We start from the raw sequence: 15,532 nt of genomic DNA, 5'->3' as shown, positions 1-15,532 counted from the left end.
AAAGGGGTAGACATTTATCTGATGAGAATAAGCTTAACGTGAGTTACTTTTTTCTTTGGCTACATAAGTCCATACTCTTTCAGTTTTAAGTAACAGAAACTCAAACAACCCCCTCCCCCCCCAAAAAAAGGTGATAGTGGGGGTAGTGTTCTAATATTAAAGCCAGGATTTAGTGTATTGATGCCTGACTGAGGACCTGAGGCCAAGGCCAGTGAAAGGTTTTTATTAATTACGTTTCCATGCCACACCAGGCAGGGCTACCGGGGAGCTGCAGGTTTTCATTGGAGGCCCAAGGAAGAGGACAGAGCCTTCCTGGAAGCTTCTCTGGGGAAGATGTGGTAGGTCAGGTCAACAGATGAGGCCAGGTAAGTCTGAGGGCAGGATCTAAGCCATATGGGCTGTCTCTAGCTGTCTGGTGCCTGGCCCTGGGTTGATTTAGGGCAGGGGAAACACTGGCTTTGGGTGTGCAAGTTTGATAAAGGGGGTGTCCGGGGGCATAGACCCGGCCTCGGTTGGTTTGCATACGAAACACATGCTCCAGGCCTGAGAATTGGCTAGTCCCGGGGGAAGCAGTCTCTCCCCAGAGAGGCTGCAAATGCCCGAGCACCGAGAATACAGAAGATTAGAAGATCTAGTTAATATATCAAGATCTAGTTAATATAATTAAGATACACACAATCACCTTGACCTTGTGATGACTGGGTGCCAAATAGACCAATCACAGAAACTAAGAAAACACAGAACAGGGACGAATGCATTGATCTGTCAAACTGAAATTTCAGAATCCCCTCCCATAGCAGGTGAGGTTTGATCCACGAGTTCAGATGATGTCATCAAGGGCTCACAGTCACCCTCTCTTATTCAGCCTCCCCTGATAGGCTCCATACAGAGACTTCGCAAATGCACCACTCAATGCAGCAAAAATGCCTTTATGCCTGTCCAGACATCTCCACTTGATGAGGAGCTAAGACGTCAATAGGAAGTGTGAAAGCTTATCTTTTACAGAAGTCCCAACGAATACATTGGTTCTGAATGGCTTGTGTGCCTGGAACTGAAGCAACCACTGTAGCAAGAGAATGGAATATATGGATGGGCCTGAGCCCATCATACTTTATTCCTAGAGTGAGAAGTTACGTTAACCCTCCTGGGATTGTGGAGATGAGCGAGACAGTGATTTCTAGAAAAAGCTCCGTAAACTCAGGAAGGGGACATAGATGCTGAGCATCCCCCCAAAAATGTCTGTTAATTAAAACTTTGCACATTCCTGCTCCCGGTATTTCTATCCCAATCTTAAGAGTCCAGATAATCTTCCTTTCAGGACAGATGAGCATAGCTTTAGTACACAGTAACTTTACCCATTTGGAAATATTTAGAAAAAAATACACAATTTTAAAAAGATGTTTATTTCGAAAAAGATAGGGAGAGAGCAGGGGAGGGGCAGAGAGGGAGACAGAATCCCAAGCAGGCTCTGCTCTGTCATGACAGGGCCCGGCGTGGGGTTTGAACTCACCAGACCACGAGATCATGACCCCAGCCGAAATCCAGAGTCGAACGCTTAACCGACTGAGCCCAGGCACCCCACAATTTTTAATGTGTACTTTAATTTTTTTTTTTTCAACGTTTTTATTTATTTATGGGACAGACAGAGACAGAGCATGAACGGGGGAGGGGCAGAGAGAGAGGGAGACACAGAATCGGAAACAGGCTCCAGGCTCCGAGCCATCAGCCCAGAGCCTGACGCGGGGCTCGAACTCGCGGACCGCGAGATCGTGACCTGGCTGAAGTCGGACGCTTAACCGACTGCGCCACCCAGGCGCCCCTTTAATGTGTACTTTAACAAGTAGAGTGGATAGACAGTACCAATTCCATTTTGGTTACATGAAGCCATACTTTTACTAAAGCAGTCTCTCCCAGCTCGGCCCATATCAGAAGTGCTAACATTTTAGCAGTACCCCTGGGATAAAGTGGAAGGCGTTTAAAGGCAGCTGTGTAACAAGTAGGGAAGAAGGAAAAACCTCTATCATCCCGTTTATTTGGAGAATCATCAAGAGCAACATTAGAAGTGCCCACACTTTAGGAACACAGCCATCATGTTTCCTACTGGAGAGAACTCACCCAATCTATCCACAGCTTGGGGAGTGATGAGAAACTCAAAGCTCTCGGGGCACCTGGGGGGCTCAGCCGGTTGAACGTCCGACTTCAGCTGAGGTCATCATCCCATGGTTTGTGGGTTCAAGTCCTGTGCCGGGTTCTGTGCTGACAGCTCGGAGCCTCCTTCAGATTCTGTGTCTCCCTCTCTCTCTGTCCCTCCCCTGCTCATGCTCCAGCTCTCAAAAACCTTAAGTAAAACAAAACACAGAAAAAACCCCAAAGCTCTTCCAGCAACACCCTGGAAGGTAAGAAGCTGCTGCGGCCTTTGTTTTTTGTTTTTAAGTTTCTTCCTTCCAGGAACTTAGGAGGGCTCCACCCCAAAAATAATACTGGCTATCTTCATACTTCTAGAAAATGAAAATCTTCTGATTTTAAATATAAACACCAATATCCCTTGCATTTAAATAGCATTTTGTGGTTTACCTCACATTTTATTAAAAAAAAAAAAAATGAAACTATGAAGCACAGGCAGGCAGGCCTTGTGGACATTTGACACATGAGATCGAGTCACAGGGCCTGTCACGGGACTTGTCACCGTGTGCAGTGGCAAAGCTCACGCACAAGCTCTGCTTAACAGCCACACCTGCAAATTTCCACCCTTCCCCTCCAAGCTCATAGGGTGAAATCTTGGGTTGGTACTGCTACATCATTTGTCAGGTATTTAGGTGAGTCGATGAGCGCTGTTTCCTTTCTTAGGAAGGTAGGGATCACGTGACTTAGCTCAACCGTTGTTTTGGAGAGCAAATAAAATAATGTCTGAAAAGCGGCCAGCTCGACGCTTAACAGAGGCTAGGCCCCAGGCCCACACTCTTGCATTCTTACAAACCTCACAGCGCTGATGATCACTGGAAATGATAAACTTCCAGACAGTTGGCATAGGCAAATTTTATTTCTACGGTAGAAGCATTTATTCCGGCTATAGAAAAATAACACTATTTCGAAGTCAAGGTAACGAAACAGAAGTATATTTTTTCCTTCTATGTCCATACTCCAACATCACATACGGTTTTAAGACATTCTTAAATTAACAGGGAACAAACACAGAATCAAGACAGGACCTGTCAACAGAAGACATGTATTAAAGCTACAGTATCAGCCCGGAATTCAGAAAATACAAAGTGGTCTCGTGCAGTGATTCTCAGCGTTGGTGTGCGTTAGAATCAGCCACCTGGCAGGGAAAGAACCTTCAGCGGACTAAAGGCGAGTCACGTTGCGCCAGGCCTTGGTCTCACGGGAGACAGCAACCTTGCTCCTCCAGGAGGGGCGCAGACAAAACTCACCACAGTATGAGACCAGACTCTTGCTCCCTGTTCCCTTCTCTGCGCCTCTGATTCAGGGACGGTCATGAATACTCTCAAGGATGGTACAGATCAGGTCAGACAGTGTGTGCTAAGGGCTTCCCTAGTTCGTTCCCACACAGCTACTACTGTCGTCACCACCACCAGCCTATACAGACCACACTCCCCCCCCACCCCGCTCCCCCATAGCTGCCAGTACTTAAGATAGAACCCTTGTGATCTCAAGCCCATGGACTACTAGTACCATTTGTGTATGTCGGTACCACGTTTACTAGCTTCACCCGTTCACTTACATTAAAGTTCCAGTACATGGTTGAAAAGACAATTTTTCTATCTAAACTAAGACCACGAATTCAAAGGAAAAAGGCAACTAAGCCTTAAACCATGTCGCTTCTAAAGCATCAACACCCAGATGAATGAACGGCTTTTCAGAGTGACCCGTTCGGCCACTCTCTGATGTTCCCTTATAGTGATGGGAGTCTCTGGTTATAGATGGAAACATCTATAGATGGAAACAAGAATAAAGGACTTGCCATCCTCATCACTGCCTATGTTCACTATACTACACAATCACACTACACAGTGAAAGTTTTTGGCCATGTAAGTAACTACCCACATAAGTATCTGCGGTTCTGATATTCTGAACTACAACCAAAGCCAGAGAGGTGCAGAGTCAGGCCAGGGGAGGGGCCGTCAGCCTCGGCAACACGGACGTTTTGTGTTGGAGAAGTCCTTTCTGGGGGGCCGTCCTGTGCACAGCAGGAGGAGGTGGGCGCTCTGGCCCTGACACCCCAACCAAACGTCTCCGGGGTGGGGTGGGGGGGTGGGGTCAAGATCCTCCCCAGGGAGAAGCAGGGAGCTGGAACTTCAGACATAACTGAGACTCTGCGTGCACAGATCACACAGGACACCGTGGAATTCTCCTCAGTGGGGATGGCAGCATGTGGGCCCCTGCCCTGCCGTGTGTGCCGGACGGACTGCCGGAACCCACGGTCCCCACACGGACCCACCTCTGTCCTCCCGCAAACACCGACGTGACACAGGGAAAAACACAGTTCATCTTCCACCAGTGTTCTGCGGCCCGACACAGAGGGAAAGCTCCAGTTGACGGACATCTGCTACGCGGGGAGCCAGCTCGGTCAGTGCAAGTGGCCCTCCTTCTGGATCCGAAGTCTCTCCTTCTCCACCTGTAAGCGCTCCTTCTCAATCTGCAGCTTCTCCGACTCAAATTTCAGAAACTGCAGCCGCTCCTTCTCAAGCTGCAGGCGCTCCCTCTCGAGTTTCAGCCTCTCCGTTTCCAGGTCCTGGGGCTGCGGCCCCGGCTTCTCGCCCTGGCCCAGCTCACCGTCGGAGGAGGGCGGCTTCTCGGAGCCGACCACCTGCAGCCTCAGCTTCTCCCGGTCGACGTGCAGCCGCTCCCGCTCCAGCCGCAGCCGCTCCCGCTCCAGCTGCAGCCGCTCGGCCTCCAGGTCCAGGCGCCGCTTTTCCAGCTCCAGCTTCTGCTTCTCCAGGTTGACCAGCACGTGGGGCTCGTCGTAGGCGGAACGGGACGGCGTGGAGTTCAGGGTGAAGAACTCCTCGATGTGGGGGAAGTCGGGGAGTTCGCTCTCCCTCCTGGAGTCCGGGATGACGGCCGACAGCATCTCCTCCTCCTCCTCGATCTCAAACTAGAAGGACAAAGCACTTTTCAGGACGTATCTCTGCTTCGGCGGGTAATGTGTCTAAACACTGCTTTAAAGCTTTGTGCACCGTGCGAGCACAGAAAACCACTGGGGTTTTGAAAGACATTTACCAAGACTTGCCTGTTGTCACTAATACAGGTGACCCTTCAACAACGTGGGCTGGAGCTGTGCGGGTCCACTTACACGTACATTTTCTCGCTCAGTACGGTGCAGGACTGGAAATGGATCTTCTCTTACAACTTTCTTAACTATTTTCTATAGCTTGCTTCATGTTAAGAATACAATATATGGTACACATAACATACAGATTATGTGTTAATTGACTCTATGTTAATGATAAGGCTCCCCGTCAACTGCAGGCTGTTAGTAGTTAATTTGGGGGAGTCAAAGCTTATACAGGGACGTTTAATGGTGCGGAGAGCCAGCACCCTCACCCGCCCACGCTGTTCAACCGGGTATGTAATTAAGAGAAGGATACGTGGGTTAAAAGAGAGATTCGTGACCGGAAGAGCAATGGAATGACACTGTTAGGTCAAACTTGTGAGTTGGCTTGAAAACTGGGATCTTAACTGGGCCCGGACTATCACAATCCCCCACATCAGAACTGAAGGAATAAAAGGAGAAAGAGGATTCCCAGGCCAGTACTTACTTCGGGACTCTGGGGGTCTCGTTCCTCCTCTTCCACTTTGACCTCAGTTAAGGATGCACCTGCATCCCTGAAATCTGCCACGTTCTGCCAGTCAAAGTTGGGATCGTTTCGGAATGCAATCTTGTCGTCCATCTCTTCGGTGAGAGAGTCGTCTAGGTCGGAGGTGGGGAGGGGGAACCCTGAGCCAACCAGCTTAATGTTGGCCTTCATCCTCTTTCTCTTCATAAGCGCCCGCCAGTCCAGGTACCTTCTCTTCACCTCCGTCCCCGTCCTCTGCTCACCTTCCCCCACGGCGTTCACACACTGTGCGATCTCCTCCCACGCCATCCGCTTCATCACATTAATCGTCGTGTTGAGCTGCTTGGAAAAAATGACTTCTTTGCGTTTGGTAATTTCTTTCAAAAGGGTCTGAGTTTCTTGAACACTGAAGTTGCTTTTTCTCTTCCTTTTCAACTGCTTCATTTTCCTTGCTTAAGTGCAGAGTTTTCACGGTCAGAGAAGGTGTGAAAAGCTGACAAAGGCTACAAAGTACAAAAATCAAGAGCAGTCCCTTCTTGGCGCTTTGTCTAAATCAGAGTCTTCCGCTCATCTGGTAGCACGGGCAGGCTGGACAATTCCTAAAGAGAAAAGTAGAAAATCAGTCCACTTGCAACTTTGCAACGTACCTCCACCCAAGAAGCTGGACACACGTCCCTGTAAATGCGGTTCAAAACCGCCCACCCTCTGCCTCTGCGGTTGTCACCCCTGTCCCTGACCGCTTGTTCTCACCTGGGCTCCCGCTAGGGCTCCTCACCGCTGGCTGACGCTCTTGGCCTGCTCACTCTCCTCCACCCCCAGTTACTTTTCTGCTCCAGCCACACTGGCCTTTCCATTACCCGTTCTGTCCACCCCTCCCCCTCTTGGAGCCTCTGCACACACGGTCCCCTCAGCCTAGGACATGGATACCTGACAAAAATTATGCACTTGTTTGCACATCGGATCCTCAGTTCAGTGAACATTCTAGAACACTTGTAATGTTAAAGGATCACATTTAATTAGCACCCTGGCCTAACATTCCTTATGTAATTTAAATTATAAAATGGGCTGGTCAAGTACTCAGCTTTCCTCTAGAGGTGACTTACGAGGTACTATATTTATAAACTAGACTTATTTTTTTAGATTTTTTAACGTTTATTTATTATTGAGAGAGTGAGACAGAGCATGAGCGGGACAGAGAGGAGGAGACACAGAATTCGAAGCAGGCTCCAGGCTGAGCTGTCAGCACAGAGCCCGACGCAGGGTTCGAACCCACCAACTGGGAAATCATGACCCGGGCCGAAATCGGACCCCCAACCGACTGAGCCACCCAGGTGCCCCACTAGGTTTATTTTTAAATATACTTGTGTATACCTTTTACAAGTTATATTTTTGCTTATATATAGAACACATATACCTTTATACATGTCTTACGTATTTTTAATATACTTAGAAGAAAGAAGTGAAGCAAACTGTGCTTCACAATGTGCTCTATACATTAAAGTAGCCCGGATATGCTTCTCCTTAGTACCTGTGTTGCAGCACACACTTCAGAGAATTACTCCAGTGAAAACTGGGTTTTGCCTTCCTGTACCATTGCTGCAGCACTAGGAGGGCCTGGGAGAAGGAAGTATCGAGAAGGCTCTAGGAGGATGTGGGAGAAGGATCAAGAAGGATCTAGGAGGATCTAGGAAGGTCTGGAGCCCACTGGCTCCAAAGGCTGTTATCTTCAATACCTAACACTGTGCCTAACAAACAGGAGGTACAAACACAACTTAAAATAAGGTGATGAGGGAATGGGAGAGGTCGGAAAGTGAGAGACAATAACTCAAGGAAGCTAAGCTACCAAAGCTGACACACTTCCATGGGCAAAGCATATGCTTAAAAGGAAAAGTCAGCCCAAGTCAGTATAGGCAAGAACCAGTTTGTAAAATTACGTGAAGCCTTTAGATAAACTACCCACCCTTTCACTATGCCGAAAAACGTAAAAACATCACAAGTTCTACGAAACTGTGAAAAAGAAAATTTTAAGCAAAAATGCTATTTTGCTACCATAGTCTGTATGGATCAGTAATGAGTAGGTTATCAAAGACACATTTTTAATATGGAATCAGCAGGTTAGATGTCTTTAAAAATAGAACAGCTAAAATAACATCAAATTCCGTATCATATTAAATACTTACAATGTATTGATAGGACTTTTTGTTTGCAAAAGATATAGAATGTTTCAGGGCATTTAAATAACTTCTTCAACCCTTTAAAAAATGCTATCATGTTTTTTAAGGGAAAAGCATGGTAAAAAACACAAATATCCATCAAAAGATTAGATGAATAAACCATACCACAGCTACATAATGGGATATGTGCAATAAAGGCTATGAAAGAGTACGAATATGATTTAGCACAACATTATTCCTGTGTAAATGTATCTTAGATCTCCAGGCGGTTACAGCTTAATTGTGTGAAAACCTATGACACCTGATTAATGTAATAAAGTACCAAAATCAACTGAAATTTGCACCTGAGTTGAAATGTGGGCACTACCTTTGCATGGCTAAAAGCTAAACTATGTTTCCAGGAAGTTTTTTTTTTTTTTTCTCTGTTGTTTCCTTTGCACTTTGATTCCTCTATAACATAGCTTGGATTTCTATTCTCCATTACCCAATAATGTACTCAAATATTTATTGAGCTCCTACTACGTGCCAGGCACATACTCTTGGTGCTGGGGATAGAGAACTGCTTCCTAAAACGTGCAAAGATGCCATTCCAGGTGTCCAGCACTCTCCTTTTCACACTGGTTGTGTTCCCTATCTTTGCAGAAGGCAATTCGGTGGTTGCAACCTCCAAAGATTCTCAGCTCTTGCAAGCCCTGACCCAGAGAATGGCCGTCTTCCTTAAGTCCCGGCGGACAGTCACTCCTCACTGGCTGCAAAGAGGTACAGCAGTTCGCTTACGTCATCCCTGTGAGAATGATGTACCACCAAAGGCATATTAAAACGGCATTTTTTTTTTTTAAGGACTAACACTTAAGAATGAAGTTCCTAAACACTGCGCGAGAAGGCAAAATTAAGAGCTGTGAGAAGGACATTCAGGCACTCAATTGTGGGCACAAACTTTTTTTTTTCTTTTGGTAAATTCGTTAGGTGGTTCAAGAAAAAAAAAAGGCATCACAAACTATAGAAACTTCCCCAAGTCCTCCACCCCCCCTCCCCGCGCCCACACGGTCTTCTAGGAAATTCGCTTCCCGGCCAAGCAGGAGGATGCTCTTGTCTCAAAGTTGTGATAGGTGGACACCTGCGGGTCACTTCAGGGCCGCCTGTCCTCCGAGCAGGTAAACGTGTCTCCCCGTCCCCGCCGCGCTCTCGGGGGGCCGCCCGCTCACAGCCGCGAGGAGGACTCGGGGCGGGCGGGGGACGGCTGCACTCCCGGGAGGCCACCTGGGGGAGGTGGCCGGGCCCCGCCACCGCACCTATGGGCAGCCTGGGCGGAGGTCGGAGCCCAGATGAGGGACGCGGACGGGGGCTGATACAGCCCTTCCACCCGCCCCGCGCGGACTCGTGGTCCTCGCGGCGCCGTGGTCCCGCTACGACGCACCCCCAGGGCCCAAGCCAGCAGCGCAGGGACGGCCACCTGCCGCCGGGACCCTCCCCGCCTCTAGGGCACCCACCGTCCGCGGCGCTGCCGGCTCATCCAGGGCAGAACCGCTCACCTGCGACCCCGACCGCACCTCCACCCGATCGCCTCTTACGGGGCTGGGGCGGGGGGGTGGGGAGATGCCTCCCTGATTCCCCGCCCACCAACTTCGCCCGCCTCAAGCCTCCACCCATTGGGTTATATGGCTGCCACTCATGCGAGACGTCTCATCCATTGGTCCAGAGGGTATTGCCGTTCTGGCCGACGGCCCGCCCCAGGTCTGGCCTCACAATGGGAATCGAGTCCCCAACCGGTTCCGGGTTAGTGCTCTGGGGTTCCGCACTCTTGTGATTCGTGGCCTCCCGCTCTGTGCTCGGGCGTTGGCGCGAAGCTCTGTCAGTCAAGTGGGCTCTAGAAGCGGATTGGTTCCTCGCGATCAGCCCGTGGCGCTTTTCCTTCTGATTGGGGCCCTGGCCGCCCCGCCTCCCAACGCTCCCTCTGTCCTTGACCCTCACCTGCTAAAAGGGCAGAGGGGAAGTGAAGCCTAGGCGTGGCCCCACCTGCGTCCTAGTGGGCTCTCACCTCCCTATCGAGTGAGGCTCAGCTTCGCCTCGGCCGCACCTCTGAGCTCTGAGGCCGCCCCTGCCCCAAACGGTGATTTCCTTACTGCTCGACCCGACTGTCACTTAGTGTCCTTGTGTCACTTGACGCCTCCAAAAACATTTGACCTGTTGACCATATCTTAGTTTTCCTGTGTGCTTTCCTCCCTCGCTGTCTACTCCTCTGTGGCCCTTGACAGTCGCGTCGTGCACCGCCACCCTCAGTCCTTAAGTCACTGATGGCTCTGGCCATGTGGTCCCTTCTTCCTACTGTGGCCAGGGCGGTGGGTGTGCAGTTGCTGGGTGCGGCCTCAGTCCTCGCAGATAGTGCAGAGCTTTTCCAAGGGTTTCTCGGTCTTCCATCAAAATCCCTGCACAACCTCCCCGCCCCAACCGGGTTGTCTGTTTCTAGCTGCGATGGTGGTTGGGACATTGTGTTGCATTGCATCCGCCTGTAATTTCCGCTCCCTGCTCTTCCCTGCCAGCTTCGCGGCTCGGTTCACGAGTTATTTCTAAAGGAAGACTTCCCTTTTCTCCATTCACCGGCTTCTCCCTCCGCGTTGTCTCTCTGATGTAGGTTTCCCCGGTTAAAGGATGCTCAGCTACATCTGTAATTCAGGTGAATAACAAGGGTCAGCCCAAGTGTGGTCCAAGGCACCACCACCTGGCATCCTATTAAATCCTACGCCAACCCTTCACCTTGGGAAGGGGGTACCCTCCATCTGTCAGCTCTTCTGACCTGTTCCATGTGGGTGGGCTTTCTTATTCACTGTTGTACTTTGTCTGCCCAGCACAGTGCCTAGAATATAAGGCACTCAAAAGAGATTTGGTGAATAAAGGATGGAATATTCCGGATGAACGGTGGATGCTTGCTGGATGTTCCTGGAGGAACTCCAGTCCACAAAATAGGAAGTGCTTGTGGAATAGGGTCTTTGAAATGTGATGATGGGTTTAATCTTCCAGATTGCACTTAAGAGTTCGTGTGAGAAGCCTGCCTATACTTTTGCCTAATTAAAACAAACAGGTGTTGTGGGTTTTTTTTTTTTATATGAGAACTTGGATTTTTTAATTTTGGATTTTGTTTGTGGTGGATGTTTCTCAGGTGAGTGCGGTGGGAAGGTAAGACAGCACTCCATCCCAATTATAACCAGACGCTTTCTCTCTGTTCCCTTTCAGAGAATGTCCACGTGTTGAATCCATTATATTTACTTCAGTAGCAGAGATCACACCTGGAATGTGTCCGTAAGTACTAAGAACCTTCTGCTTTCATAGGAACTCTTTCACGTTCCTGTGATGAAACCTCTGTCTCAGGCTGAGTGCAAGACCTATCCTAGACACCCTCGCTATTTTTCTCCACTGTAACTTGCGTGAGTGCAAGTGGGCCAACAAGGGAGAGACGGAGGGTCATCCCAAATGCCTAATGTCATGACCCCATTCTGAACCTGATAGTCTGTTTACTGATTTGATTTTTGCTAATATTAGCTTCAGGCTAGAGATCTGATGCCAGGTTCTTACACACTTATTCTAGAACTGAGCCGCCCAGCTGTGGTAGCCACTAGCCAGAGAGCGCCTGAAATCTGGCTAGGGCAACTGAATAACTGAATTTTAGTTCTTAATTTTTCTTTAAAAATGGAATTCAGTCAATTCAGTGATTGGATAACTTATAGGTACGTTTGGAAAACTTGAGTTATGTGAATCTACTTTTTCAACTGTACATTTTTTGAAATCTAAATACAAATGGAGTATTCCTGATAAAAAAAAATTAGCATCGGAATTGAGATGTACTGTAAGAGTAAAACATACACAGGATTTCAAAGATTTAGTATAAAAATGTACCGTGTCTCATTGACAATTGTCATATTGATTGTAAGTTAAATTATAAAATTTTGCATAATTGGGTTAAGGAAACTATATTATTAAAATTAACTTTACCTGTGTGTTTTTTGTTGGTTTTTTTTTTTTTTTTTTTTTTACTTTTTAAAGTGAGGCTAATAGGAAATTGAATCTTCTACATGTGGTTTGCATTACATTTCTATTAGACAAGGCTGTTGTAGGCTGTGCTTGGCCACAGCTTATTGAAAGTCTCAGAATGAGAATATAATCGTTAGCTAAAAGATTTCTGTTTCATTGCCTATTGTTTAATCAAAGGGAAAGAAGGAGATCATTTGGGCTGTCTCTCCTCCAAATGCAGTTTAGTTAAGATAAATGTAGCCCAGCAGACATGTTCTAACCTACATTTTATATCAACAGTGACTGTGTTGTGCTGCATTCACTCCCCACTTTTGTCTTTGCACATGTCCTTCCACCTGTCTTGTCCCTGTGACATAGTCTTGTTCTTCAACACCAGCTTTTCCCTGACAACCTTTGAACAGATCAACCTGTCCTTTTTCATATGAGTTTTATGCTTATAAGTCGTCTTATGTAGATTTCTCCTGAGTTGTTATTCTTCCCCTTTTATCGGTAGCACCTAACACACCACCTGGCATTTAGGCTGGCGAACACGCCTTTGGTGATTCAAACTGAACACTGACGAAATAAAACTCACTCGGTTCTGTCCTCTGCGGTGTCGCCAGATCGCTTGCAAGTTTCATCATCTATCAGTTAAGTTATAACAGTTTATGAAGTGACATTGAAAGCTTTTCACTGGCAAATTTTGTGTTTCTAAAAACTTTACATTGAATGGAAAGCCAGTATGTTTCCTGTAGAAATTGTTGCAGCTCTTTTCCTGTGGATTTTGTTTCTCTTTACAACTGGAAAAAATAGAAGATGTTAGAACTTGAGCTATTTAAAAATGATAATCATCAAAGCATGAGTCAGGGATGGCAGGTTTTCATTTCCAAGATGAGTCTGGTATCCAATCTCCAGAAGTCACATGGGTCCCAGCATTCCCGCCAGCATCCGCTGTGGGTGAGTTGCCAGTTTTGTTTCCGGTGGGAGGTTTGGTCTCTCCTGGAGTAGCCAAGGAAATAATGCAGGCCAGTCCTTAGTAGGAAATCATTCACGCTGCTTTTTCAGAGGATAATCACGGTTTTCATCCCTGTGCTCCTGGACATGGAGTTTCCCAGGGGAGAAACAGATCGACTACAAATCTATTTTTGCAAGTTGGAATGTGTGCCCTGGTGACTTTCTGTTTGGAGCCCGTTTAAAAAAATTCACTTTTAGGGGCGCCTGGGTGGCGCAGTCTGTTAAGCGTCCGACTTCAGCCGTGTCACGATCTCGCGGTCCATGAGTTCGAGCCCCGCGTCAGGCTCTGGGCTGATGGCTCAGAGCCTGGAGCCTGTTTCCGATTCTGTGTCTCCCTCTCTCTCTGCCCCTCCCCCATTCATGCTCTGTCTCTCTCTGTCCCAAAAATAAATAAACGTTGAAAAAAAAAATTAAAAAAATTCACTTTTGGCGTATATATACTTGTGGTTTCTCTCTCCTGTTTGGCAGTCAGACCTCTTGTTGAAGACAGTTTTAACAGTTTCATGGGATGACCATCTGTATCTTTGAGTCCCCTGCAGAATGAGCTTTATTCATGCAAAATAGCCTGTATTTTAAATTGACCCATTCCAAATATATACTGAATGTTTAGTGAAGTTGATCTGGACCTTTTTGCATAATGTGTCAACAGAAAAACATGCAAAAATTTTATTTTAGTAGTAAAGATTAATCATACTGTTTTCTCACTTTGAGAAATGACTGTCAGTGTTTGTAACCTCTTGGTTCTTTTTATGCACATTCTTTTTTTTTTAATTTAATTTTTTTATTTATTTACTTTATTTTTTAATTTACATCCAAGTTAGTTAGCATATAGTGCAATAATGATTTCAGGAGTCGAATCCAGTGATTCATCTCCTACCTATAACACCCAGTGCTCATCCTAACAAGTGTCTTCCCTAAAGCCCCTGACCCATTTAGACCAACCATCCCCCCCCCCCCACACCCGCTCTGGCAGCCATCAGTTTGCTCTCTGTATTTAAGTGTCTCTTATGCTTTGTTCCCCTCCTTGTTTTTATATTATTTTTGCTTTTCTTCCCTTATGTTCATCTGTATTGTATGTTATTCCGTATATGAGTGAAGTCCTATGATATTTGTCTTCATCTGACTAATTTCACTTAGCATAATATACTGTAGTTCCATCCACATTGTTGCAAATGACAACACTTCCTTCTTTTTGATTGCCAAGCAATACTCCGTTGTATATATATACACCACATCTTTAATCATTCATCCATCAATAGACATTTAGGCTCTTTCCATACTTTGACTGTTGTTGATAGCGCTACTATAAAAGTTGGAGTGCATGTGCCCCTTCAAACAGCACACCTGAGTCCCTTGGATAAATGCCTAGTAGTGCAATTGCTGGGTCGTGAGTAGTTCTGTTTTTAATTTTTTGAGGAACCTCCATACCATTTTCCACAGTGGCTGCACCAGTTCATGCACACTCATTTGTGAGTTCCTTTTGCAAGAATTACATGGAGTTTTGGAGGTAGGGGCTTTTCATCCACTGGCCGGGCGTCTTTGCTCATTTCACTTCAAAAATAAGTACTGAATACTATTCTGTGCCAACCACTGATCTAAGGGCTTCATATACATGAATCTAGTTAACTATTATAACAACCCTAATACTGTTTAGATGAGGAAACTAAGCATAAGTGATGTTAGGTATCTTTCCAAGCCTGCACAGTTAATCAGTAGCAGACCCACAGTGTAAACCCAGGCAGTCTACACTCAAACCCCATCCTGTGGCCCCCCTTGAAACGCTTGTTCCTGTGACCTGGGGATTTGAAGGTGGCCAAAACATTTGGAGAGATTTTAGTAGAGTCAGGGGGCAACAACACTCCCCCACAGAATACCTTCTTTTCCTAATGTTTTTGGACTGTGTTAGAAGCTCCTCAAAGGTGAGAGTCGTGTCACGTGCCTCTTATACCCAGCACCTCGCACGTACCTTGGATTTACTGTTTGCTCCCAAACGAATTTCGATTTTGGGTTGTGGAATGGACCGAAGTCACGTAGTTCCTCTGAACAGTGGCCTTAGGCCATCTGTCCGTGGTCAGGAGCTGCCCAGAAGCTGCTCTGGGCCATGTCGTCCGCTGCTTTGACCTTACTTCGTTACCACTTTCCGCAGAATGGCTTCCAAACACCACTGCTGTGCTGTCTCTGGGCAGACTTGCTTCTTGATATGTTTCCTGTTCACATAATTTGTCTGTGGGGAGTAATAGTTGTTGTGCTCAGTATGCAATAACAATAACACAAATGTAAATGGGATCCTGGGTGGACCTAGAAAACTTGCCTTCGGTTACTCACCTCATTTATTTTCTTATTTTCAGTGATCTCTGTGCCCAACTTGGGGCTTGAACTCATGACCCTGAGATCAAGAGTCACCTGCTCTACAGACTGAGCCAGCCAGGTGCCCCTCATTTAAATTTTTAAAAGATAGGAGCTGTGATTCCTGGCCAGACCTTTTGGGTTCAATTATACAAGCAAGAACAAAGGTCAGAAGGGGCACAGAAAAAAAAAAAG

The 15,532-nt window shown here is 46.9% G+C and overlaps 1 protein-coding gene and 1 long non-coding RNA gene across 8 annotated transcripts in view; one reads left to right on the top strand and one right to left on the bottom strand.

Moving 5' to 3' along the window:
• Positions 1 to 3,021: 3,021 nt before the first annotated feature.
• Positions 3,022 to 9,619, bottom strand: MSANTD4 (Myb/SANT DNA binding domain containing 4 with coiled-coils). 7 transcript variants are annotated; one of them, XM_086679248.1, is made up of 4 exons: positions 9,505 to 9,557; positions 8,510 to 8,721; positions 5,781 to 6,397; positions 3,022 to 5,116 (listed from the first exon to the last, which is right to left on the bottom strand). In XM_086679248.1, exons 3-4 carry the CDS (start codon positions 6,240 to 6,242, stop codon positions 4,589 to 4,591), a joined length of 990 nt encoding a protein of 329 aa, XP_086535374.1. In that variant the 5' UTR covers positions 6,243 to 6,397; positions 8,510 to 8,721; positions 9,505 to 9,557; the 3' UTR covers positions 3,022 to 4,588. The 7 variants fall into 7 exon arrangements, with proteins under 7 accessions (XP_086535374.1, XP_086535372.1, XP_086535377.1 ...); XM_086679246.1 differs by having other exon boundaries at positions 8,510 to 8,756; positions 9,505 to 9,546; XM_086679251.1 differs by having other exon boundaries at positions 8,637 to 8,756; positions 9,505 to 9,545.
• A 300-nt stretch (positions 9,620 to 9,919) lies between these two features.
• Positions 9,920 to 15,532, top strand: part of LOC147577000 (uncharacterized) — a 44,919-nt gene continuing 39,306 nt past the window's right edge. Inside the window, exons 1-2 of the long non-coding RNA XR_015241383.1 lie at positions 9,920 to 10,082; positions 11,204 to 11,269. This is a non-coding gene — a long non-coding RNA (uncharacterized LOC147577000). The remainder of the gene's footprint in view (positions 10,083 to 11,203; positions 11,270 to 15,532) is intronic.

The sequence above is a fragment of the Puma concolor genome, chromosome D1, assembly GCF_028749965.1.
Source record: "Puma concolor isolate L17-30 chromosome D1, mPumCon1.1.hap2, whole genome shotgun sequence".
NCBI classification, from domain to species: domain Eukaryota; kingdom Metazoa; phylum Chordata; class Mammalia; order Carnivora; family Felidae; genus Puma; species Puma concolor.
Note: the sequence above shows the minus strand (reverse complement) of the source record. Positions and strands in the feature narration are given on the sequence as shown.